Genomic DNA, 24,993 nt, shown 5'->3' with positions numbered 1-24,993 from the left:
GGGAAGGCACTTCATTATCCTGCACTTAATTGGATTCAGTTATGAAGTGATGCTATATTTTTTTTTAAAGGCAGACTTCTGTCGAGTCCTCAAACCTCGAGTCTGAGTGCGAAATCGAGTCCCGAGTTATTCGGGTCGAGTTGGAGTCCCGAGTCATTCGGATTGATTACGAATCCGAGTCACGACTTACTAATGTTGAATCCAAGTCACAAGTCACACACACACAAAATCAAGAAAAAAAATCAGTGGACGGGTAAAGAAATTAATCTTGAATGTATGCACGTACGAAGCGGCATATAGTTGGTGTTTCAATAGTTGCGCAACAACAGAAGTCGCCGTTTATCGCAATTTAATATTAAGTTTATTGTTGTTTCAATTAAATAACTTCAACTTTGCAAGAACAAAATCCATTTAAAGGGAGTATACCTGTAAGTTTACCGTCGAGTCCGGGTCACTCACATCGAGCTCGAGTCCGAAGTCCGATTCCGAAGCGTCGAATCCGAGCCCCAGTCCGATCCGAGTTATTGTTAATAGTGACTTGAGTCCGTCTCTGAGTCAACAAAAATGTGACTCGAGTCGGACTCGAGTACAAGTCCGAGTCACGAGTCATACATCTCTGTGAAAAGGACAATAAATTGGATCCAATTACATTCTTACACAGACTTTTTTCTTTCAAAACTCAAAATTAGCAAATTTTACACAAGAATACACCCGTGTATCAAGGCCGCAGGAGAACAATAATTAACGACTCAAGAACACATCCGACCGAAGTAAAACATTTGGTCAGCACTTTAAATCGTCCCTTATCACGGTATTCAAAGGCTCTTGTTGTCATGACAACACATCTCTGGACCCTCAGGGAACTTGTAGACTAACCCCTTCCCGTTGATGAATGTGATTTGATGAGATTGCGATCCGTCCAGGCGAAAGCGACTCATCCCAGTCTTGTCTCCTGCTGAGCTAAGAAGTCCGTTAAATCCCCTCAACAAAAAAATTGGTTAATAAAAAGAAAGGAGAAAAAGACCTTCCCTATTACAGCATCCATTAATGATTAATTCTGCTCGGATCCAGCCACCCTCGTAGATATCCGTACGGTTGCTTGCCTTTTAATTAAACTCATGCGGATTTTCAATAACGAAAAGTAATGATGATTCCCGGCAGTGGTAGGTAGCTGGAGATTTGGTCGCAATACCACCGTGAAAAGGGTATCACATTTTTGGATGTGTCTGCACGCAATGTTGGTTTTAGGTGTGTGTTTTTTAGGAACGCACGAATGTAACCACCAATATGGCATTTGTATTTCACGTTCTTCTTTAATACACGTTTCCAGTCAGAAATCGATATCTTACGATTGAATGTAATTGAATTTTTTTTCAAGAGACATTATAATCGGAATTTGTTAAGGCGTTTGGTACCAAACTTTTACTTCTTTTTACTTAGCTAATAGTTCGGTGAATTTCTCGGGTAATTGTGATAATTGGTTATCCTATATATGCCTTTATGTCATGTTATTTTCCATACTGATGTTCCCTCCGATCGTTTAAAGTTATAGTCCATCATTTGCAGCCATCCGAAAAAGTAACTGGCGATTATTGTTGAAAAACATACTTGGTTGAAAGATAGTAAGTGGACTAAACTCGCTGTGAAATTATTTTTTCTGGCAAGCTATCATTTTGAAGTAATCAACGAAAGAAGGCCTTTCCAACGGTACGTCTTAAGACGCACCGTAGGAAAAATTAAATTAGTAGTTCCGTTTGTTATTCGGCGCAGCGCGCGCAAGCATTGGCACGACGCACAGGCGCGCGCAGTTGCTATAATTCGTCGGATCAGTGCACGACATCGCGTATAGCTGCAATTCAAAACAATTCAAAACATGATTCAGCCACTTTTGATTTGAAATTGAGATCCTAGAATGCTGTTTTTCTCGGAATATACAGCTGAAGCTGAGCTGAAACTTCATCAGGTTAGTTGTTCAGCATCCTTCATTAGATTTTGAACAATTTTGTTGCTTCAAACGAACAAAATGCACAAATTAGAAATGATGGACTATATCTTTAAGCTAATCGGACTCGAAATTGGACTATAAATTAACCACACGGACTTATTAGATGCTGAAATAAAACTCGAGCAATATCAGCGTAAGTAGCGACAAACGCTGCTCCAAACGTTGGCTACACAATGGATAATGCACACCTTGATGTTGAAATCGTTATCCATTTTATTACGAGTGCACTTATGTTTACTGTCTAACGTGGCTGCCATTCAGTTACCACAATGTGACTTGGCATTCGGAATTCAATTTTATTGAAATCGCCATCAAGTAACGACAACGGCCCCTTTTAGGATATCATAAGACAAATCCCCACGGAAATTCTCGCATGATGAATGTAAAGAAGCGATTTACGAGATTCCTCTATAGTATTATCTTTAATGATATAGTGATCCCACAAAATGAGACAAATCATCTGGCTACTTTCTCGCTTCATTATAATCAAGTTGAGAATGCCACAGGCTGCAAGTTGAATATTATATAGTAAGTCTTATTGTACCGACTACCCGTCTGTTTCATTCAATCGTATTTGATCTGCGCATACTACGAACCGGCAGCCAGCGCTTCAGGAACGCGCGTCCGTCGACCTTTAATTAAGCTTCTTTCCCACGCGGCCTATTCGCTAAATAAAAACTGACTCGAGAATCTAATGAAATTTCAGGGAAAGTGGGAATTGCCGATCGGAATATAGATAAAGAGGAATTCTGTGTGAGCTGTATAACCATGGAAGGTTTCAGTTGATAGAGATAACTTACTGGAAGCGATGGTGGAACTATCGCATCGGTTGGTGTGACTTGCATCGTGCCTCGACGGTGTGACGTTGCCGTCGGAAGTCGCCTGAAGCCCGGGAGACAATCCACCAGCGCCTGCTGCATCGGTAATTCTGTCATCGTAGCTCAATATCAACAAACCACATTTGGTGATGCCAAAGGTTTCGTATTTTGAAAATACCACATTTATCAAGCATGTATTCTTGTCATATCTGTCCTCGATAAAAAAAAAACTTAAATTGTACACCGTAGGCTAAAGTATGCAGGGTGGAGCAGGCTAGAATTATCTTCTTGCGTAAGTAGGGCCTTCAGTACGCCTGAAGATAAAGAAAGGTTAAATGATGTACCATCTGTTTGTTACTTTCACACCGTGTTCGATTAATATTTTTCTTAAAGACTATTGCCAATTGTAGCGCCCTAAGGCGATAAGTTTTTAACCATTAAAAAACCTTTTGCCTATTTTGCAAGAGACCACGAACCATGTACCAAGGAGTGTAGTTCATTGTACCAAAGAAGCTAATAACTTTGCACAGGAAAGTACACGTGCCTTATTAGATTTTTTCCCCTTATAACTAGATAAAAGCCCATTCAGTCACGATGCCGATTGTAACAGAAGCCTTATAATTGCCATTCAGAGAACACGATCCGATAGTTCGACATCTGCGAAACAATCTCGGGATGAATCGTTCGAAATTAACAAGAAAACCACTCCACGTACCGGGCAACAGACAGAACGGGACCCGTCATCATAGCGCTACATAATGCGAGGCGGGCTCGTGCCCGCTTACAATGGCACGCACACGGCCGGTGGGCATTCACGAACACAGGGGAAATAAAACGTGTGGAAAAGCACTGGAAAATTAATGTCTCCGTTCGAATTAAGACGGCAGCAGTCGAAATGAAATTGTGGCAATCAGTGTGGTTGTCCAGGTAAAATATCTCAGTTGAAGTCATGGTAAGCGAGTGATGTGGACACCGTGCTCCGTGTTTTAAAAATGTGTTCTCCTTACAGTTTTTGAGGTACAACCCTGGGAATTTTGTTGTTGTTTTTGGTTTGAATTGATATTTTCTAGCAACAAAAAGCTATTCATTTTTAAAGGAGACATCGAACAAGAAAATCCGGCAACGATAAGTTATGGAATGATTACTTGAAATATTTCGGCCCCTAGTAATTCAGTTCGCGTAGGTTACACTGGTTCCCACCCCTTTATCACTCGATAATGTAGGGACCGGAAACCAGTCTACCCACAGCGCGGATCAGTTCATGCGCAGAAGCAACCCACAAAATCTTCTTTTTTTCTTCAGAAAATTGCAGATGTTCAAAATAGAAAAAAAACAGAGGTATTTTGTCCCGAAAATTCTTTGGGAGTTAATCTCTATTGTTTCGTTTACTTACTGTAAGCACATTTGATTCCGTACGCCGGTATTTCCTATAATCTCGGAGAGAGTCGTTTGTTTTAGGAATGGCAAGTCAAATGTACTTTATTTTTATTATAGGCCCTAAAACGAAGCAACGACCTTCGAGAAATTGAAATGACTCGGTTCATTTATGGGAATTAATCGCAATCTAATTTAATTACGTATAATTATCCGAATCTCTGAAGGGGGTCTTTGCACTGTCCTACACTCAATTAAAGGACGGGGTAAAGAAAAAGATAACATCCTTTCAATTAACTTCCTGCAATGCCTGCAAGAGCGCGCTCAATAAGGGAAACCTTTTAAGGTACTTTGGAAAATATCAATAAAGTAAAACATGTAATGGGTGGTACAAGGACAAGTGTCTCCGTAAAGCAAAGTCTAATGACTTGGTGAATAGTGTACACACAAAAAGGGCGATCAGGTTCGCATCCAACCACTTAGCTGGTGGATCTACAAACAGTGGGTGAAAGACCTCATTTGACGCTAGGGGCGCCCTTTCCCCTTGTCCCTTTTTTGCTTCATATTGCTATTAGATAGTACTATTACTTATTCGTGAATATAATTGAATGAGTAAATTTACGCATCAATTTTTTTATAGCGATCATCAGTCTTTACTACTCCTATTGTTTAATTCTGGAAAAAAAAATGCCTTTTTTTTCGTTTGGGGGCGGGGTGGGTGATGTGGGAGGGGGCATAGACCCCGTTGTCCCCCCCCCCCCCCATCTACCAATACACATAGATGGATGCATTGTAACCGACAGAGGGCCTTTCAGGATTTTTGATGAACAGTTGCGAAAAGGTCCCAGCTTTCAAAAAGGTATCTGAGCACCCCAGAAATATGTCATCTCAACACAAAAGGTTATATCGCTTGCACTTTCGATTATTTCCCAGTCTTAGGTCCTGCGGTATTGCCACACTCTCCCCAGCAGATGGAGGTACACAACCCTCTTTCTTACACCGATCCTCTCATCTTATCGCTCGTTCATCAGGTCACCATCAAACTCCCCAAAGGCAGAGCGTTAAGGCGTGAGAAAGGCTCAAGAGAAATTCCGTGCTTTGCGGAAAGATTCTGTAACCAGATTATCGGCATAACTGTGGCGGGACGGGTGCTAAAAAGCCTCATCTAGTCTTAAGAGGAAACAAGTATGAAAAGCCTGAGACGGTTTGATGTGGGGATCAGCGGAAGACAAGAGGTGATAGATGACCAGGGATGAGTGTTTGAGATGGTCCATAATACGACACGGGCCATTAGGCGATTTGTTCCCGGGGCTGTTAATGATTTTGATCTGGTGCGCGCGGTATACGTTATTAGGAACAGTCACTGTACCATGCTTATTTTCGACTCCAGGCTTGAGAGCCTTTATGCCAAAATTGATGAGGAGACATGAGGTTTTGAAAGTAATTGTTATTAATTCACGACAGAACTTCCAATTTTGGCGTCTTGTTTAATATAGGACTGGTAGCGAACGTACTTTTCCATTCGCCTAGGCTGCGCATTCAATTAGGAGACGAACTCAAAGATTAATCCGTTTTCGGTTTTTATTACGAGGAAGTTAATATCAAAAGTCACCACATGTTATTATTGGTTGATATGAAATCTTATTACTAGCCTTGATTCTATACTTGGGTCCCAATTCCTTTTCCGTGTGGTTACCTAAATGTACTCTCTCGTAGTGAAGACAAATTGTTGCGTTATGGTTTAATGGCGTTTACCTTTGTTTCTCGGAGACCGTAAGTCTGTGACAATTAATTGATGCGGCGTACTACGATGTGCGCCTACGCAGACACTAAGAAAAGGTCGATAAATCTTTTCCTATGTTCTTACTTTAAATTATCAGAAGACAGTGGAGTTTCACGACATCCTAGCTGCTATGATTGGAATGAAAAACAAGATATGAAGCACATCCCGGAATTGGAACCCGGCAAAAACGGGTTACCATTAGGCCTGTGGCTGTCGATGAATTAAGGGTAGGCTACTCTCCGGTCTGCCCCAAGAACACAACCCTGTCCCCACATATCATTTGAAAGACTTGTAACCTCCCTCCCCTTAGTTCCTCTTAATAGAAAAGACGCCTATTGTTTGAGTTATGCCAATTTCGATCATCGTTATTATGACTGCAGGTACGGACCCAACCCCGACTGATTGTGTCAAACCGCCATTTCTTTTCGCGTCTTCAAGGTGTGCAAATGCGTTGCCTGGATTATAGACCCTTCCGAGCACTCCGTCCACGGAGGCCCCGTTCAATGGCGAAAGTGTACCGCTGAGTTATTATACACAGCATCTGCCCAGTGACGGATTATCTGAACAATAGCTGGCATTAAAGCTTTCGCCTTGAAGGAGGCCAGAATACGCAAAGGCACAAGACGGATAAAACCCAAATGAAGGTTTTTAAAATTTATTTATAAGTCAAAATGACGCATGTTATTTTGGTTGTTGCGAATAAAAAAAGGGATTTTTTTTATACTGTCTTTATACCGGTTACCTGGCGTCTTCTGCGTCAGCTGCACCGTAATCTCATTCCAACACCGTCTTGGGCTGTCGGTATCATGACAATGTTTTTTGAAGCATACTGTTACCTCGGGCCCGATTCCTGCGAGTCTTGTGGCTTGATGTCGATATGACATATGTTCAGGAAGACACTTTGCCCTGTAGGGCTTGGTGAAGTGCAGGAAACAGACGGTAAAAAAATCCTCTTCCCTTTCGTCAGAAGGACCCGTAGGGGCAAAAACGCTGTGAACCGGACGCTAAATCGAGAGGAGAGAAGGCAATACCGAACAAGGACTCGTTGACAGGCTAACAGGCTCGGAACACATTTTCTTCTACAAGTCAGGCAAAGTGTTTGTGCAGAGCCTTTCCTTATTTTGTATCTTTTCAAAGGAAATAAAAACTCAAACTTTTGATAAGAAATATGACATTGTTTTTTTTTAAGATGTGGAAGACACAAGAGGAGGAAGCTAACGTGGGTTGGGTTAGTACAAAAGAGTTTACCCAGACCAAGAAGCCCCCCCCCTCATCCATTGTGTAAAGCCACACCTCCAAAATGCTAATGAAAGAAAACGTGTGGCTATATTCGTATAGACCTACGCAGTATAGCGTCAATGTTCCCACGTCTATTTCCTTATTATCTCCTTGTGCCAGAAAAGGTGAAATTGATAAGGCCATTTAGTTCTTTCATGAAATGCATCCTCCTGTTGGCGTCTCCCTGCTCGAGAAAATGAAAAAGACAAAGCTGATAAACTCATTGATAACAAATTGGAGAAGAAAACAAATAAAATGCGTGTTTTAAATTAGTGGGGAAGATTTACCTTGCTTTTCCAATGCATAAGCGTCTGTACACAAACGGGCCCTTCCTAAAACCCATCTAGCTAATTGCAGGCAGAACTTGCAATCGTTTTCCCAATTGCCAGTGTAAATATCCCGACCCCCACACACAAATCGAGATATTTTCAGACTTCCAATTAATCATCGAGTTCACCTGTAATCAAACAAAGCAGCTGGGGGAAATATTTACAGACTGACGACCCGGAGCTGGGGCCGACCGGAGCTGGGCACTTGACCTGCGCTTGACATTCGCGTGTGTGAATTCGCCTCCTCCTTAAATGCACCGTGTTCGCAATCTCTCGCATCTTCTGGTAAAGCAAAAAGCCCAGTGTAGAACTTGTGTTGTCCGATGAATGAATGCATCGAGCTTTCCCGTCGATCTGGGTTTATTTCATGTTATTCTTCAGGGGATAATTTTTGCTGATCGCAGAGGGTCAACCTAGCACCTAGACCTCACTTTGTATACCTGTATCGACTCCCTATCACTTGTCAGCTGGGCAGTGCTTTCGTATACGATTTACCCATAAGGCCAATGAATGGGCTAAATCTGGTGTAGCGTGAATTTAGGTTTCTATGAAATATGGACTCATTGGCAGTATTGCGCATGCCTAAGTGAAGATAATTAGGAGAGTGACCGGTCACGTGAGAGGGTTCAACCAATAATAGGGAAAAGTAGACTAGATTTCATAGGAGTACGAATTTCACTATGATATGGCACCGGCCCAATATTAGGTAGACCAGTTGCGTGAAAAGACCACTCTTCGGAATTGTGTGCACTCTGGGCCAGCTTTACTAGGCCTGCCTTGTCTTGTTGAGAATTATAACAACTTATTCAAAGTAAAAATGAGAGTGGAAAATGAGACATTTCCGTAAGAGTTTCTTTTTTCAAATGCAGATGGGTGGCAAATTCCAATGAATTTTGTTTTATAACAAAATTGTCATATCTGGTAATTTCACACACACAAAATTCGCTAGAAGACGATCATGACTGATATATTTAATACGTAATTGTAAATAACCGTTTGTAGTGTTTAATTGGAGTAAACAAACACACACAATCATGCGCGCAAAGCCGTAAAACAATAATTATCAAGGAACCAGTTTGACAAGAAATAGCCGTCGGGCTCGGCCAATTTATCCGCGGGAATTGAAACCTCGGTCAACTAATCGAGGAAATTGAAAACAAACAGAATGGCTAATTTCATCCAAACGGACGGGAAATCCATTAAATAAGAAGAGGTGATTGGCGAATAAACGACATAAGGTGACCCAAAAAACGTAAAAGAAGAAGACTTAAAAACATTAAAGCTTAACCGCACGTTCATTTTCTTGCAGGATTCTGTTTAAAAGTTGTTATTGCACCATCAAAGCTTAATATGATAGTGGCAGGCAGAACGCAAACAGCATCGCTGGGTTGAAATGGAGAGTTAGCTCTTGAATATGTTGGCAAATGATAATTATTTGGTACCTAACGATATTGATGCCGATTTCTTTAAGGATTTAAGTTCGCATTTGGCAAGATAATTCACGATAAAAATGAGGATCAAGCAACATTAATGTGTTAATGTGAGTACATGTAGTTGCGTGTTTGCATGGGGCCTCTCCGACTGACAAGATATTTCAAACCCATTCCATGTTTATCTGTCATTTTTCCAACACGACTTTCTACATGATGATGTCAGCATTTGTTTAACCAACGGAAACCGTTGTATGTACTTTTAGTATCATAATATAGCTGACACATGTAAATAACAATAATTGTTCAACAACAAAATTCTTACGATGTATATCGTGAGTTTACAACAAAAAAGTCCGAACGACACAAGACAGGCAATGGAAAGAAAAGTCAAGTAAGGCTGAAACCGTTGCCATTTGAAATCAGGGAAAGTCAACTACCCTTCTTCAATTTGATGCCCTTCTCTCATACACAGCGTACAGGTACATGGAATGTTGACTAGGCGTTGGATCATAAACTGGCTTCTCTCCCTTTATCGTGAAAAAAGCTCGCACCGGTTACGCGCACATGCGAAACGTGACGCCAAAAAGGCCAGTTAACGTGCACGGGTATCGGTGCGGTTTATAACAACATGCTCCTTGGTAATGAATATCATGGAATATGGAAACATTGTCATTCGTACGATCCCGATGTATACATTTTGTTGTGATTAAGTGAACTTTTGATCACCCAGGGTCGTCACTAGAGAATCGAGTTTGTTAGCGTACGTGCTGTTCGTGCAAGTCGCATCTTCCAGCCGAGGTTTATTCCTTCCGTAACATAATACGGTGGGTAAATGTCCCGTCTTCTCTCCTGTCGCGATGCTTAACTGTTAATTCATCAGAAACACTTTGAGGAGTGAATGGCTTTTAAAGGGGCATTACGGCCTGAAATCTCCGAAAATGTATGTTTTTGGTTGTTTATTCACCATATTCCAAAGGTCTGGTTGAAAGGAAACTAACCTAATGTCTTACTGTTCCCGACGAGCGACGAAAAAGAGTTGTTTACATTGGACATGGCGGACATTTTGTGGTATACGCACACTTATTTCCAGCCGTATCCATTCAATGCACAGTACAGTGAGTACACGCTTTGTGTTTGTCACATAATTCACACATCACCAAAACACAAATGTTGTTTCTCGCACGTCCGCAGAATGCGAAACACTATGCGGCAGGATTCACAACTATAGCACTCAACAGCTCGATTTTGAGAGTCGAAATTTGGACCCCCGAAATTCGTTCTCGCGCGTTCTTGCAAGAATAACACAACAACGCCCGAAAAAGGATTTTTTTAAAGGATGGTTGTGTGGACTTTTATATCCTACTTTTTAACGCTCTTTTCAATTAACATCGTTTTGTTTAAAACGCGTTTTGTAGCCCACTTGGACGCATTCCAGGACGTAATGTCCCTTTAACGGCTTCAATCTTCTACTACGGTTTCCATATTGTCGAATCCGGTCACGTCATCACATGTACGTGAGGCCCCCTTCAATGGAGAAACCACATAACAACTGCCTTTCCCTTGCGAATTATCTGAACAATAGCTAGCACAATCGTTCGCCATTGAAGGGGGGCTCCGTGATGGAATTAACAGCGTGCTCAGAGTGGTCCATAGGGAAAATGCAAATCGACCCACAGACAAACAAACACAAGGCTGGCGCGACAAAAGGAACGAACAACCGCCATCAGAACAATAGAATACATCAGGAGGTACATGTATAAAATAATAAACGGAAAAAAAGTAAGACATAAACTGTTTGCGAAGAAACAAGAACAACCACGTTTATATCAACATCTTGAACATCAGCATTGGCAACGATTTTAAAAACATAAAGATGTAATTTAAACATTACCTGAAAGTAATTATCATAACACGTCTCAATACATTGCACACGGACCATTTATTGGTATTCGAAAACAACAAACATCTTTTACAAATATTTATATCCACTTTTTTTTTAATTTCTTTAACATAAAACTCAGCCTCTGGTAGCCCTCAAATACGCCCGCAGTTCCCAAACAGCAAATGTATAAACAAATCAATACTTTCCATTACAATGATTTCTGAAACGGGAAATTGAATGTGAATACTGTTTCTGAATACTGTCTGAACACAAGCAACCATTGGGAGCCGCGGAGTGACGTCACAAAACGCAAAATTAAGCCCTATACTAAAACACTAAGGTGAGAATATACCCAACGGGAAAATCACTGAGAAAAAACAAGTCACAACTTGATAAACCTGGTATTTAAAGGCATGTAGGATCATCTGCATTTATCCCCAAAGTCACCTAGCGAATTATTGCCAAAAAGCTTACCTGGATAAAACATTGTACTGGTACTAAACACCCCGTGACATTATTCCGTCTGGCTTGCTGTCATTTAGAAGAAGGTGATTTCCAGCGGTCTGTCAATCGACACATCTTTGGAAATATAGAGTGCATTGACGAGATCGTGTTTCGTGATCAAAAACTTGTGTATGGTTTTCTCTGTTTTCTCGAAATGTCTGGTAGTCACTGAGGTGAAACTGCATTAGGTTAGGTTTTGAACGTTCTATGGATTTTGAGTGATGTTATTATTGGAATCGAATAAATGCATGAAAAGCAAATGATCCTATGCCTTTAATCTAAATCAATAGTGTGCATATAAGACATCAGATCAAGTGAGTCGTATTGTTTAAACGTATCTTATTCAAAATAGCTACTGTTGTACTCTTGCCTTAATACCAACAGTAATCCTTTGTACAAGCGAATTTGGAAGTTACCACATGGTTATTACAATCGCAATACAACATAAACTAGACAATAAGTAAGAAACAAAAGTATCACTAAAATTCTTCTTATAACACCGATAAGAAGGTTCAGTTGAGATTATTGCTTCTTCAAGACAAATTCAGGAATACGATGAAAGTTCATCAAAATAATGTTGCACATGTTGTGTTGTTCAAATGTCTTCACCTTATGTGGATAAATTATTGTTTTGTGCTAAAAGTTTAAACTTTTCCTTAAACATGTTTTCCTGTTTTTGCTGAGTACAGAATGGCCTGATTTACAAAAATGGGGAAAATAATAATGAAAATTTACTGCTGCCATAGACATATAATGTTATAAAATAAAATGGATTGGAAGTTTTATCTTAAAAAGTAATCTGTATCAAAGCACACAATCTGTTGCCGGAGCATTCGCCAGTATCGTTCAATTGATCTTAAGACCCTATGGCAATAATCCAAGCATAGCATTGATAATTTGTCCGTGCACAGACGTTATCAGACGGGTACTATACAGGGTGAGTCAAAAAGAAAGTGACCTGATGAGAACAAAATATAAAAATAATAAAAAACTTATGTGGCTCGCCCCATTTAACATAGGGATAAAGCAAAGGCGGATCCAGGAGGGGCCAAAGGGGGCCATGCCCCCCCCCCCCAAGAAAAAAAAAGAACCAATTTTTTTTTTTTTTTTTTTTAGTGACGTCGCATAAAAGGCAGGCAATGAGTACAGCTCCATCTTTTCCTAAAAAAACATTGGTTAAAGTGGTCAGAAATTGCCTCAAATCGCACCACAGAGCATCTAGAATCCAATATTTTTTTCGGGGCCCTTAAGGGAGCCCCGAACCCCACGCCGTCATTTTTTTGGACCCACTTTTGAGGAACCCCCCCCCCCCCCCAATTGTGTTCTGGATCCGCCCTTGGGATAAAGTACATATTATTGACTAGTAACAGTCAAAATTTCACGTGGTTTGCTTACTATGTTCACAAGTTATGTCTATTTTAATACAGACATCACAAAATTCAGCTTTCCACCAATGATCGTTTATACCGTTAAATACAATGAAACAAAGGCGTTTTCCTGCCTTCATGAATGAACAAACATTTGCACAGGAAAACAGACAAAATTCACCTTCATTATTTCAGAAAAGATTCCTCATATTCAAAATAAAACATCTGACAGTAAAAATAACGTTTCAGTCTTGATAAAAATTATAAAAAATATCAGTTGTATCCGAGTGCCTGTGTATAATCTCTGGTTCTCACTCAGCTCAATAGCTTCAAATGGCATTCCATGGACAGCTGTAAAAATGGATTCTTTTAGTAAAACATGCATAACTTCTCTGAAAAAAAACCCTTTTTTTCAAATGAGTGGAAGAACATGCTTGTATATTATATTCACCGTTGGTGTGTCAAATTTAATAACATTTAAGGGGAAAAATCATTAATTCAGGCCGCTTTCTTTTTGACTCATCCTGTTTACGGGAAACTCGAATACATTTTTTTGGTAATTTGACAGCAGTCTGGGGTGCTCCTCTGCAGAAGGCTTTGTCCTTCTCTCGGATGTCACCCCCATTTATATAATTGTTTTGCTCCAGATACAGTATTTTTATAATTAATTTTGTCATTTTGTTTAATTTTTTCTTGATTTTATATGAATGGAAATTAAAACAAAACAAACAAGGTTGACAGCTGAGATATAGACTACGGCCGGCAATATAACACACAATCTATGGGAAGCCAATTCAGCCGTGTCTGCGAAGCACCAAAAGTAGACGACCTATTTTTCCTATTTCCTGCCAGTAGAATTTCAGATTTTTTGAAATCACGCAACCAATTTTTTTAAATGTCGATTTTCTGCCCGCAGAAAACTGGATTTTACTTTGACGACTTTCTCGGTGCTCCAAATATATGGACAACTAAACATTTTAACTTCCCATAATTGGTACGGGTTGAACGTTTTGCAAAAAACAAATTTCATTTATGTGTATGGAAATCTGGTTGTGGACCGAAAGTGGACGAAATAAAATTCAAATGTTCTCTACTGGAAAAATGGCGGCCACAATTATTTCACTTGGTCGGCCTCGATAATTATGGCTATGGTCGTCTCCCTGACGCAGGTCTATGGGAAACTTGTATACCTACGGTCGAGGAACGTGGCTTACACCAATTTAACCTAATGGAAGATTGCCTTCACTTGAAGTGATTTTATTATGATTTCATCCGCTGCAGGAAGCCAGGCACCCCTACCAACTTTCAAGCTCAGTGATCATGTACAATGCTATATTATTTAATGTCATATTCAAATGGATGCATACTGGAACCAATATCGCATCCAGTCGGCCGAACTAATTTCTGGACCTGCACAAGGCATGGCCCATGAGGCTAGATTGAGCGCTGTTTCTTACTGCATGCTTTTTAGCAAATTAAGTGTTTGATAGCTCGGTTTGGCCAGCCCCGACGTTATTGGTCATACATCTACCACACATCAATACACGAAACCCCTTTCTGAATTGCTTGTACTTGAACGCATATATAATCGGGTTGATGACAGAATTGGAAAACGCCATCATGCGAAAGATGGAGTACACGATGTGATGGACGGGAATCAACTCGACCTTGAAGTTCTCAAACAGATACACCACTTGGTTTGGCGTCCACAGCACGAGGAATGCCATGACGACGGTGAAAAGGACATGGACTACTTTCTTGCGCGCGCGGAGGAGTGCGTATGCCGGGTCCTCCGTCTGTTGGTTCATTAGATTGCGCGCCGACATACTGAGATTTCTCATGATTTTGTAATACGCCCAAATCATCACGCAGAGAGGGCAAAAGTAGGAGCTGAGAAACACGAAGAGACCGACTGCGATCTGGCTGGCCAGATTTGGGAAACCATAATCACACGTCCTGGTCACAGAGTTGTAGGAGTTGATTAATAGGGCGAAGAATTCCTGCGCGAAAGCACCTACCCAGGTCAGGGCAACCAGTAGGGCAACCCTCTTGGGTGTGAAGTATCGGGGGTAGTGGAGCGGGTACACAATGGCGTAGAACCGTTCTAGCGTGACCACGATGAGGTTGAAGACGGAAGCTGTCACGCACACCCAGAAAAAATAGAGGTTACCATAGAAACGACAGTAGATCTCCCCTGCGGCCACTCCAGACGGCGCTTGGACAATCGCAGTCTCCACCAAGAACACATTGAAGATCAAGGACACCGAGGCAGACATGTCCGCCACGGCTAGGTTCAAAATCAAGTAATTGGTCATGTTGTGCAAGAATTTGGCGCGAAGAATGATCAAGCAGACGAACACGTTGCCCACGGTACCCACAATGCCTAGCGTAACTTCGATCCCGTACACCCATTCGTTCCCGGATGCCGCGGGCTGCGTCGCCATCGTGCTCGCGACGCCAGTTGCCTCCGTTGAGTTGCCGTCATCCATTGTAAATCACTTGCTGCTCAAAAAACAACGGAAGCACTAAGTTTCGAAAATGTTAAATATGCGAAATTTTCCCAACGAATTGCCGGTTTTATTTACTTCAGATGCACAGGCCATCAATCGATTGGTGTTAACTGCTGCTGTTCAGCCACAAGTACACTTCCGGCTACGAAATTTACGTCGTCGATTAGCTCCTTTACTCAACGATGTGTCGAATTAGTCAAAATATGATACAACACGGCACATGGGACCGTTTGGAGCTGCATTAGGGATGGCGCATCATTCACAAGGTGCCAAACGAAATGTTTACGTGTTAACTCCGTAGTTTCGGTGAGACAAGAGCGACACTGGCGTTTAGAAGTGAAATCTGATCAGGCATTAATCAGTCTGCTCGGCCGGCGTTTGGTACGGCTATCATGGATGTCTGTCGTCGGAAGCACCACTGTTGAATCTCGGCACGATCGTTGAAAAGCGTCAGAATATAAAGCGCATGTTTCCCTGGCTCACAGACCTAGATGTTGTCATGAAGGTGAACGTCTATGAACGGTGCCACAATCATCCTATCAGAAAGAAAAATACAAAACAATACGTTAGGCGGACGCAAATTAAATTACGTGTGCAAATCAGCAACCCATTTAGATCCATCGATGTAATTTAGAATTTGGCGGACCGCAGCGACCGATACCACACAGATATGTGTTTGCGACACTTCTCTTATTTTCCTCCCGCATTCGTGCTCTTAAAACGTAAGTGGAAAACAAACACTCTTCTTCAATATCTGTCAATCTACCTTGAAGCAATCAGCTCGGCTAAATCAGTTAGAACAATGCCTCTGAGATTTGTGCCCCTCGATGAACGTCATCGCTGTTTTACCGAACCGAACAGTCCACGTCGCTGCCAAAATTGGGTCTGCCGTTCACTAGGCAGTCGAGATTGAAATAACATGGTGCGCCAAAGCGTTTGCGCACGTCACTACGTATAGCACCCTAAGTGACAGTTCTATCGAACGCAGGACGAGTCAGTAAACACAGACGAGATCACTCTAGAGTCATTTGGTCCGATGAGATACTCAGTCCGCATCGATGGGGAGGACTCTGAATCGGGCATATCACACACAAGAGCAATTTAGCGGGGTTGAGTTCTGCCAGTTTTATTGGTTTGCATTTTTATCACTGCTGAATATAGATTGAACAGGCCTCGGCCTACAGCCAGCGAATGTGTTTGCCTATAGAGCCAGCCCTCTCGCCAGCAGCGACAAGCAAGTACGACCTGTGCGAGTTGGAAACAGATCGAGGGTTTTAATTATCGAATTACCGAAAAGCCAATTTGCACCCGCCGCTGCCTTTGTGGTGCAGTTGTAATGGTTCTGTCCCCTACGCATGTTTCCGGGAACGTGTTGTAGTGTCTTATTTTTGTCGGCCACGTTGACGCACGACATCAACACGCGCCCACGTTGCTAGGAAAAGTCTGAAATCCGGCGACAAAATGATTTCTGTCCCGCGCGCGCGCCAGATTTTGATGCTCCCGGAACACATACAAAAGCTGAAACAGAGGATGATAAATGATCACACTTAACCCCAACTCTCTCGTGCAAATTTGCCCGACACGAAATTTGTTTTGATGAAAATATCCCAGCCCTTATTATCTCGTTTCTTGAGTTACGGCACTACCGGGCAGGTACCACGTCGGTATGTCGGGCCATCCGTGGCTAAAAAAAATATGGACTTCGTTTCATTGAAGGCAGGCTGCTGAACATGCATCGATATGCAGAGAGCCGTTGGAATGTGCCTAGATCACTATTACCTTGAGTATCATTCGATAGGTGAATCTGAAACATTGCACTTTGGGAAGAATTCTGATACATAAAAAAGATGGTAGCGGGCTAGATTTTTTTCCAAAGGCCCAAACCGAATTTGATACTGGTATCTTGTTGCTTGACACGTGCGAAATTCGGGGACTAAAGCTACACTAGTAGGATAGAGTTACCTTTCACTGTTCGGTTCCTCGGGAAAAGGCACCTTTTGTCCTAAATGTCTGCAATTTCTTTTGAAACTGAAATGCTTGATTGGGGTTTGTCATGTGGGAACTCTACATCGAGGGCGTGACTGTATAACTAGAAAAAATAATCAACGTTACAACGGCCATTTTTCATATCTTGGCTTCGTCTGCGGTTCGGCTTCAGCAAAGACAAATTAAGCCGTAGCCATGACGAGGCCGAGCTTTGAAACATGTACTTATATTGATTTCCGATCCCAAAAGTTCATCTTGCAGTGATTTCATAGCCACAGCCCCAGGGCCTACTTTTGTCTGGAAAGGATTGAGGAATGTCATTTTCATTCTAAAGGTGTGAGGTAATCTCCGATTTTCGTTTAGCTAAAATGAAAACCCAGTCCTGCCTGTCCAGGTATACATGTCGATTCGAATTCGACACCAGAATGGTGTTGTTTTTTTAATAAACTTTTGTTCCTTGAATTGAATATACAAAATCTTTGTCCACGAAATCGAGCGTTAGAGTCGGTTATTTTGATTCAAGTCACACATGTTTTCATACACACGCGCTTTCAATTTTATAGGAACTGCCGATTCCACACGGTACGTTGCCGCTTGATATGCATTTATGCGGCGCTTTAGTCTGACACAGACATCTTTGACTCATAATTCCATTACTTTACACGCCTGTCGCGTCAAATTAAAAGAAAAACTTTTTTTCCTTCGTATTAGTGTGAGACATTTTGTTGACTTCTTGTGACCCAGACATTTTGGCGAGATCCAAACGAATGTTACCTTGGGGATCGGTTGGTGTCGGCAAGGGTTGTTGATCCATGATCAGGGAAACGTGATAAACGACGAATCTCTAGTTGCTTTTCTGCACACGTCTCTTTTTGAAATGGTAAAATTCAAATCATCAACACGTCTTGTGTTCTCTTGGCACTGAGAACCTTTTGTCAAATGAAATCACGTACATCAAATTTTGGTTGTCAGTTTAAGAGCGAATTATTGCATGCTGAGCACACTCCCTATAGACTATGATTAATTCCTTTACGACGTGTGAATAGAGATTGTTGTAGCTTTATCAGAAAACACAGCATCGTTACACGTACGATTGCGTCTTGACCTCTGCAGAGGTCGGTAATGCGCGTTGAATGTGCGAGCAAGGGGGTATATCAATGTCCGATAAGAGACAAAGTGACTCATGTCAAGTGCAGTTTTCAAAGAACGGGAACTTGGAATGAAGCCATGTTTACCAACATAAATAGTTTTCAGGCGAAATGTTATTTGCCAAAACGATGTGGGAACTGCAATAGGCAACCCGAGCAGCAGTTAACAACTTCATTTTTACGCCAGCTAGCTCTGATAAAATCAAGCTTTTATCGAAATGCACGCATAAAAGTAATGACTCAATATCAGTGCAGGCAAAACTGATATTCCATTAAATCATAAAATAGGCTACAGCAATTAACTTAAGAAAGTTATGGTCGGACGGCTAAAAAAGGTGCGATACGATATCACAAGAAAGAAGTGTTTAAAGAGCGTTATTCACATAAATAAAATCGATTATTGCTTCCCCTTAAGACAGCTCTATAGACACCTCATGTAATACCTTTTCTCCGTATATCGTATCTGTGATATAACTTTAGTAACATCATGTAGTTTTGTTTTTTTATATCCCTCGAACACTTACCATACATTCACAAATGAAATATGACCGCCGCAAGTTAATAACATTTTTAAACAGACAAAATTTCATAATCAAGAATGCAAATGAGGACTTCAGTTTGTCATTCTTGTCAAAATGCATTCCGTAAAATAACTGTTAGGTTGAGGGATATCTTTCGGATAAAAAAGTCACATGTTCAGCAACAAACTGAATGGGGTTGACTGATTGATAGCAAACACATTCTTCCTTGGCTTCGAGATGTCGGACTTGAAGCAGCATGATCCATGGCCAGACATCTACTCTCGAGTACATGCTTCAATATCATGTAACCCGTCAAGATAAACCCTCTACGTCTATTTTATGACATCTACTCTCAAAGTGTGCGTGTGCAATTATCCAGTTCCTATTACATGTACGCACGGACCAGTATATAGAATGCGATAGCACGTTAAGGGTATGCCCAACCTCGTCCCCAGGGTGTCGAGCAGTACGCGCCCACCACTACCTGCTCTCTCACCCTGGTATTGGATTTTGCATGTGAAAGATTTTTGAACACGTATGCAAATGGTGCCTGCCTGTGCGTTACACTTGCATTTGTTTTTGTATGCGGTGTCTGGGGTAAAAACAACAACAACAACATGCAGTATCACATTTCATATTAATATTAACAAATTGGAAAGGAAATGAATATTTTCGAGAAGGCGTCGACGAATTATCTCGAAAACACGTACTGCACGTTGTGAATAACAACACCAAGTACACGATATTAATCCAGTTCTAGCCAATTGTATCGAATCAGGATGCTGGAAGCAAGTTTCCTATCCAGGGCTTACTGTTGGAGACGTGGTTGGAAATAAAGTAAGCACTGTGGACGAGGTTGGGGTATGCCTCGTACCCTCATGCACGAAATCAATCCTTTTTTTAACGGTGACCTCAGACGACTGGGTATGAGCGTGACCTGACAAGAGCGCCCTCCAACGGTAAAGGTCACGACACAGGCACCTTGATTCGGCCCACTCCCCTTAATGTTTTCGGATAAAAATTCGACCTGTTTTTTTTTTTCATCTTCACCTGCAAATTTACAGGATAATCGAATAAGGTTTCTGGAGTTGACGCTAAGTGGAATAATAGAATTACATGCATCGGAGCACAAAGATTTCCGAGGTAGTCGCTAGAGACTTAAGCGCACGGTCAGAAGACCTAATTATCAGATACAATACCGAGGGAATTATAAAGGTTTCTTGAAATTAATTACGTTAGTGTTGCAAATCAACACACAAAAAAGCTAAAGATTTTTTTTTTCTGGACGTGAGAAGCAAAAAGCTGTTCAGATCACTTTTCTGTTCGGTTGTAACACACATTTTTAATTTTTCGAAGAAGCCGACCCCTTGCACATAGTTCGAGTCGCCTTTTATTTCCGGGAAGGGGGAAAATAAACTTATTCTTGTCACCCATTCCTCAAAATAGTTTAGAAGATTGTCTTAACTTGATTGGTTTTCATCCATCCCTTTTGGTTATACATGTATAGGGAATTGGCGCGAAAGAGTTCCGACGGTGTTTTGTTTGTTTCATTATAGTTGCTTGAGGGAAACATTTCCCTCCCTCGTTGCAAACGCAGTCGTCTGCCTCATACCAAAATGGGAAAATATTGGGAAAATGTTTATGAGCATTTACAAGTCAATGGGTCTAGGGAGTAGTTCCCGAGCCCCCCAGGAAAAATAAATTGTCTGGCTTGTGCACTTGTGAGTCACAAGTGCACCAGCCAGACACTTTTTTTTCTCCACAAGTTGTGACCCAGAAACCATCACGCAAATTAATGTTGCTCCCGCGATGTGCACTTTGCTAGTGAAATATGAACTGCCTACAAGCGTAAAGCCTCCGTATAGTTAACTGATTCTCTGAATCAGAAGATGAATTCTTTATGGTAATTCACTTCCCTCTTGGACCGTTTCATTATGCGATGCCCCGGGATATTATACAGAGCATTGAGTAATCCTATAATTCCCGTAAGACCACTGTAATGATCAATAGATCATGGCCAGACACGAGACAGACATCTATAATTGGAAACTACTCAATTAGCTCTGTATGATTGTAATTATAATTAGTATAAGCTATTTAGCTAATTATGGTAACCTTGTGTTTTCTGTCATCTCAAGTTAAATTTAAAAAAGGGAAAAAAGACGAAGTTCTATTAAAAAAGCCTAATCAGACTTTTATTAACTCTTTATGGCATTCACCGCAATGATTGGATAATGTTCAGGGACGGATCCAGGGTTGGATAGAGAGGGGGATTTAGCTCCCAAGACGGGGTTTTGAAATGGCAAATCAAGCTAAGAACATTGCTAAAACATGGGAAATGATTACTGACTGATGATGCGGTCACATTTTAAGACGCCTTCGAAATGAAGGAGCAAAAACAAACGTCAGAATCGTTTGCAGAGTCTCTCTTGACATCAGGGGACGAGTCTAGAGGAATTTGAATTGTCGCTCACTGAAAGACGTTCCCATAGACGATTAATGACACGTTGTTATAGTAACATTAAACATGGATGGCGACAGTCGCCGCTGATGGTCATAATAATACTGCCACCTTCCATCGCAGCTCAGCAACTTGTGTTTACCTTTAACAATCAATAAATGTCATCCACAGTAGAATTGTCAGTAGTCGTAGCGAGAAGGAAGGCTGAATTCTTTGGGTTTTTTTTTGTTGGCATGGTGGTGGTGAATTTAGCCAATTATTCTTCACAAATTCAAAAAAATGGTATCGTAGGCTATTTGCTAAGTTTTAAAGATATACTCTCCGTGGTCTGCACGGACTACCTCTTCTGCTAATGATTTTCGATTTGTATGGTTCATTTTAACCAAAAACAAGCATTTTCCCCCTCTGTTTTGGCCTCTGCAACCGTGTCAAAAAGGCATAAAGAGATCCGGCCTCACTGTACAAGACCTATACAGGTTTTCCTACAATCAACCTGAGAGAGATAGCGGAATGTACCCAACGAGAACTGAGTTATTGTCAATTTTTCGAACTTTCCAATGTAGCTATTCCATATTAATTTAACATGAGCCGATCTCATTGAAAAGTGAACAACTTTTATAACTACTAAAAAATAGTACTTTACAAAAATCCATCTTCAGGATGAAACTGGAAAATAGTACGGATAATACAACTTCAACCTCTACACACTTTTGTCCAAAGCGGCGATCTTAGATTTCAAAAAAGCAAACTTCCCATCACTCTCTTTATGAAATTGAGAAACAAGACAAAGTTTTAATTAACAACCACACATTTTGGGTATTAGTTTCAAAGGCAAGCTCGGCGCATTTGTTGACGATAATAATGCACAGTTATTACAGTTTCTGAACGTCCTTACAAAAATCTTGGTTTCGATAAATGTATTAAAAAGAAAAGGTTTTTTTTCCCGATAATACGAGGGCCATTAGATTAAGGCGTAGAAATACTCAGCAAACCATGTGCATAACAGGGTCATTTTGATGGGGGAGGGGGAAGAGGTAGACGTAAGAAAGACACACTGGTTAAAACAAAAAAGAAGAGACGCATACGGACGCAGCTTTACTTAGCAATGATATCCCGTGGAGTGGATACTTCCGATTCGGTTTTAGTCCCACGATGACGAATCACGATCGTCCGACGCTGATGAAGTTCGAGTGACGTCAAAAAGAAAAAGCAAGCACTCGAGTAAATATTGAGGGGTACCCGGGTCCCCCCTCACCCACCCCCGGATGCTACGCCACTGCAAACTTCCTCCTTAGCCTATCTCTGTGAGAAGCGAAAGTGTGGTAAGAAGGATACCTTATTTGACTTTCATACAATATGTTCAGGTCGACTTCAGAAAATATAAATTCTTACAATGTGACTAATGTATAAAACTCACCTACATGATGGGTGCCTTACTTGAGCTCATCGTCTGTAACTATTCCCTGTGTAGATGGGCATTGCATATGGACACAGTAGGTCTATAGAAGAGACGACACTTCACACTTATGTGGTTTGGGCTTGTGGTGTACAAATGCTAGTTAGTTCCAGAAGCGCACTCGAAGTTCAGTAATACGCCTGATGTCGTTTTCTTCCAATATCAGCAAATACAATGTTATGTCGCGAAGTTGAACTATTCTCTTTTAAGGCCTATATGAGCATCTTCTAAGGAACACGCCGTCCGTTCATTCACTCGTAAGAAGTATCAAGAGGTGAACATCATCGACTTCAAAAATAACAGCAGAGCGAAAATCTGTCCAAGGGTGAGTGTCTCATCGTGACAAGACCAAGCACTAATACCGCACACTGAACGGCGCACTTTATGAGCGAAAATTCATCCTTTTTCAATGGAGGGTAGCAAACGCAGGAGGGCGCCTTTCACAAATACATGTAGAAAACTCACCCGACGGTGAATAGTTTTGTCTTCCGCCTTATTTGTTGTGTGTACTGGTCATATACCAGCGTTGATTGGGCTAAAGTAACGTGACGTATTTGTAAACTTGATCCATTTTTTACAAACTTTCCGACAATCAAAGACAAGATTCTTGAATAAAGTGCCAAATGAAAGCACTTGGAATATTGCAAGGATATATACACATCAATTACGCGTACGGCCTCCGTAGTTCTCCGGCCACACCCCACGTGGTTCGTTCATCATTGTTCGGACACCGTGTGCAGGTGCTTTTAGCGTGGTCGACCAAAGATGCAAAATAAAATACCTTTCCGGATATACATCAAAGCAAATTATTAGCGATTGAGGCGCACATCCGTACCAGGTGAGCTGGGTAGCAATGCAGGAGCCGTTGTCACAGCAAACACGGTTTCCTCTGTCTTAGAAGAGGGTTGTTCACAGTCAACGAGGGAAGACGACTGAAGATGGATTCAGTGTGTTTCCGTGCCAGCAGGTGGTATAGACACCATTGCGGATCGCCGGACACTTGTGCCTCGGCCTGGGACAGTGGTTTCCTGAATTGTATTCTCTTCTTTTCAGGAGAGACATTGACTTCGAAGTCAGGTTTTCATGGAAAAGTTTAAATTGGAGTTTCGTAGGTGTTGGTGGCGATGTGTCCAAATGCACTTTAATCACTGAGTACTAGCACCGCGAGTGCCAATGAACTGGTAGTATGAGCGTAACTTGAAAGCGGGTAGGCTATAAGTCAGTAAAACGCTTTGGTATTATGGTTCGTTACAAGCGAGTAAGCGACAAACTTTGAGATCAAAAACCAAACTGCTGGGGGCAAAAGTTAGGAATGTCTGACTGACCGACCCGCCGCGCCAGCCCGGCGTTAATTGCAAATAGAGCCTGAATGTTGACCCCTGGGTGGCGTACTTCCGAACCCCCCAAATATGAAAATTAACGGTCGGATTTAAAAAATTATCTTTGGTAAATTGTTACTGGCATCTCAATTTATGGAAACTGAAAAATCGCATGACGTGAATTTGGGTGAAATATCGTGCCGAAAATTGACCTCTCACTTCCGAAAATCTGAAGAAGAAAAACAAGTGGACTAGTGGAACTCGGATCACTCGACCGTACAAAGATGAAAATTTATGAAATAATTTTGTGGCGGTCATTGGGTAAAAACTGAAACTTAAATAGGAGACTAAAAATGTCTTTCGGGCACGCAATTTTTTTGAAAAAACTTCAAGGACTATAATTCTCATTTACAAACAAATCTAAAATGACCGTTAATAAGAACTGTATTCAAGCAAGCCTGATCTAGAATTCATCCGATGTAGGTAGGTAAATGTTCCCACCGTTATCGTTTTCGTTCTCATGCCCCATTGCAAGTACGCGATGTGAAAACAAACGTGATCGAACAAGGAGACCTAGGTACGAAAATCCGGAATGTGAAAGCTCGTAGTAAGTACAAGTACAATTTGTTTTTACCCATCTCCAACTGATATCTCATCATTTCTTGTGGAATTCCAATATTATTGTTTCTTGGGGTGATTACGGTTAGAAATCATTCTGTCCAACATTATAAGGGTAAATGCCAATAGAAGGGTCGGGAGGAGGGGTCCGGAAGCTCAAAGACAAAATGGCGTATTTCGGGCTCTGATTAGAAAGGTGGT

The 24,993-nt window shown here is 41.3% G+C and overlaps 1 protein-coding gene across 2 annotated transcripts; it reads right to left on the bottom strand.

Annotated features, from left to right (window-relative positions):
- Positions 1 to 12,717: 12,717 nt before the first annotated feature.
- LOC119742174 (dopamine receptor 2-like) lies at positions 12,718 to 23,264 on the bottom strand. 2 transcript variants are annotated; one of them, XM_038218213.1, is made up of 2 exons: positions 22,817 to 23,264; positions 12,718 to 15,819 (listed from the first exon to the last, which is right to left on the bottom strand). In XM_038218213.1, exon 2 carries the CDS (start codon positions 15,260 to 15,262, stop codon positions 14,249 to 14,251), a length of 1,014 nt encoding a protein of 337 aa, XP_038074141.1. In that variant the 5' UTR covers positions 15,263 to 15,819; positions 22,817 to 23,264; the 3' UTR covers positions 12,718 to 14,248. The 2 variants fall into 2 exon arrangements, with proteins under 2 accessions (XP_038074141.1, XP_038074142.1); XM_038218214.1 differs by having other exon boundaries at positions 22,821 to 23,264.
- Positions 23,265 to 24,993: the final 1,729 nt, after the last annotated feature.

Source organism: Patiria miniata, unplaced genomic scaffold, assembly GCF_015706575.1.
Source record: "Patiria miniata isolate m_02_andy unplaced genomic scaffold, ASM1570657v1 HiC_scaffold_5, whole genome shotgun sequence".
Classification (NCBI taxonomy): Eukaryota; Metazoa; Echinodermata; class Asteroidea; order Valvatida; family Asterinidae; genus Patiria; species Patiria miniata.
Note: the sequence above shows the minus strand (reverse complement) of the source record. Positions and strands in the feature narration are given on the sequence as shown.

Coding starts and splice junctions, on each gene's coding strand:
- LOC119742174 (XM_038218213.1), bottom strand. CDS start 15,262: ATGGATGACGGCAACTCAACGGAGGCAACTGGCGTCGCGAGCACGATG.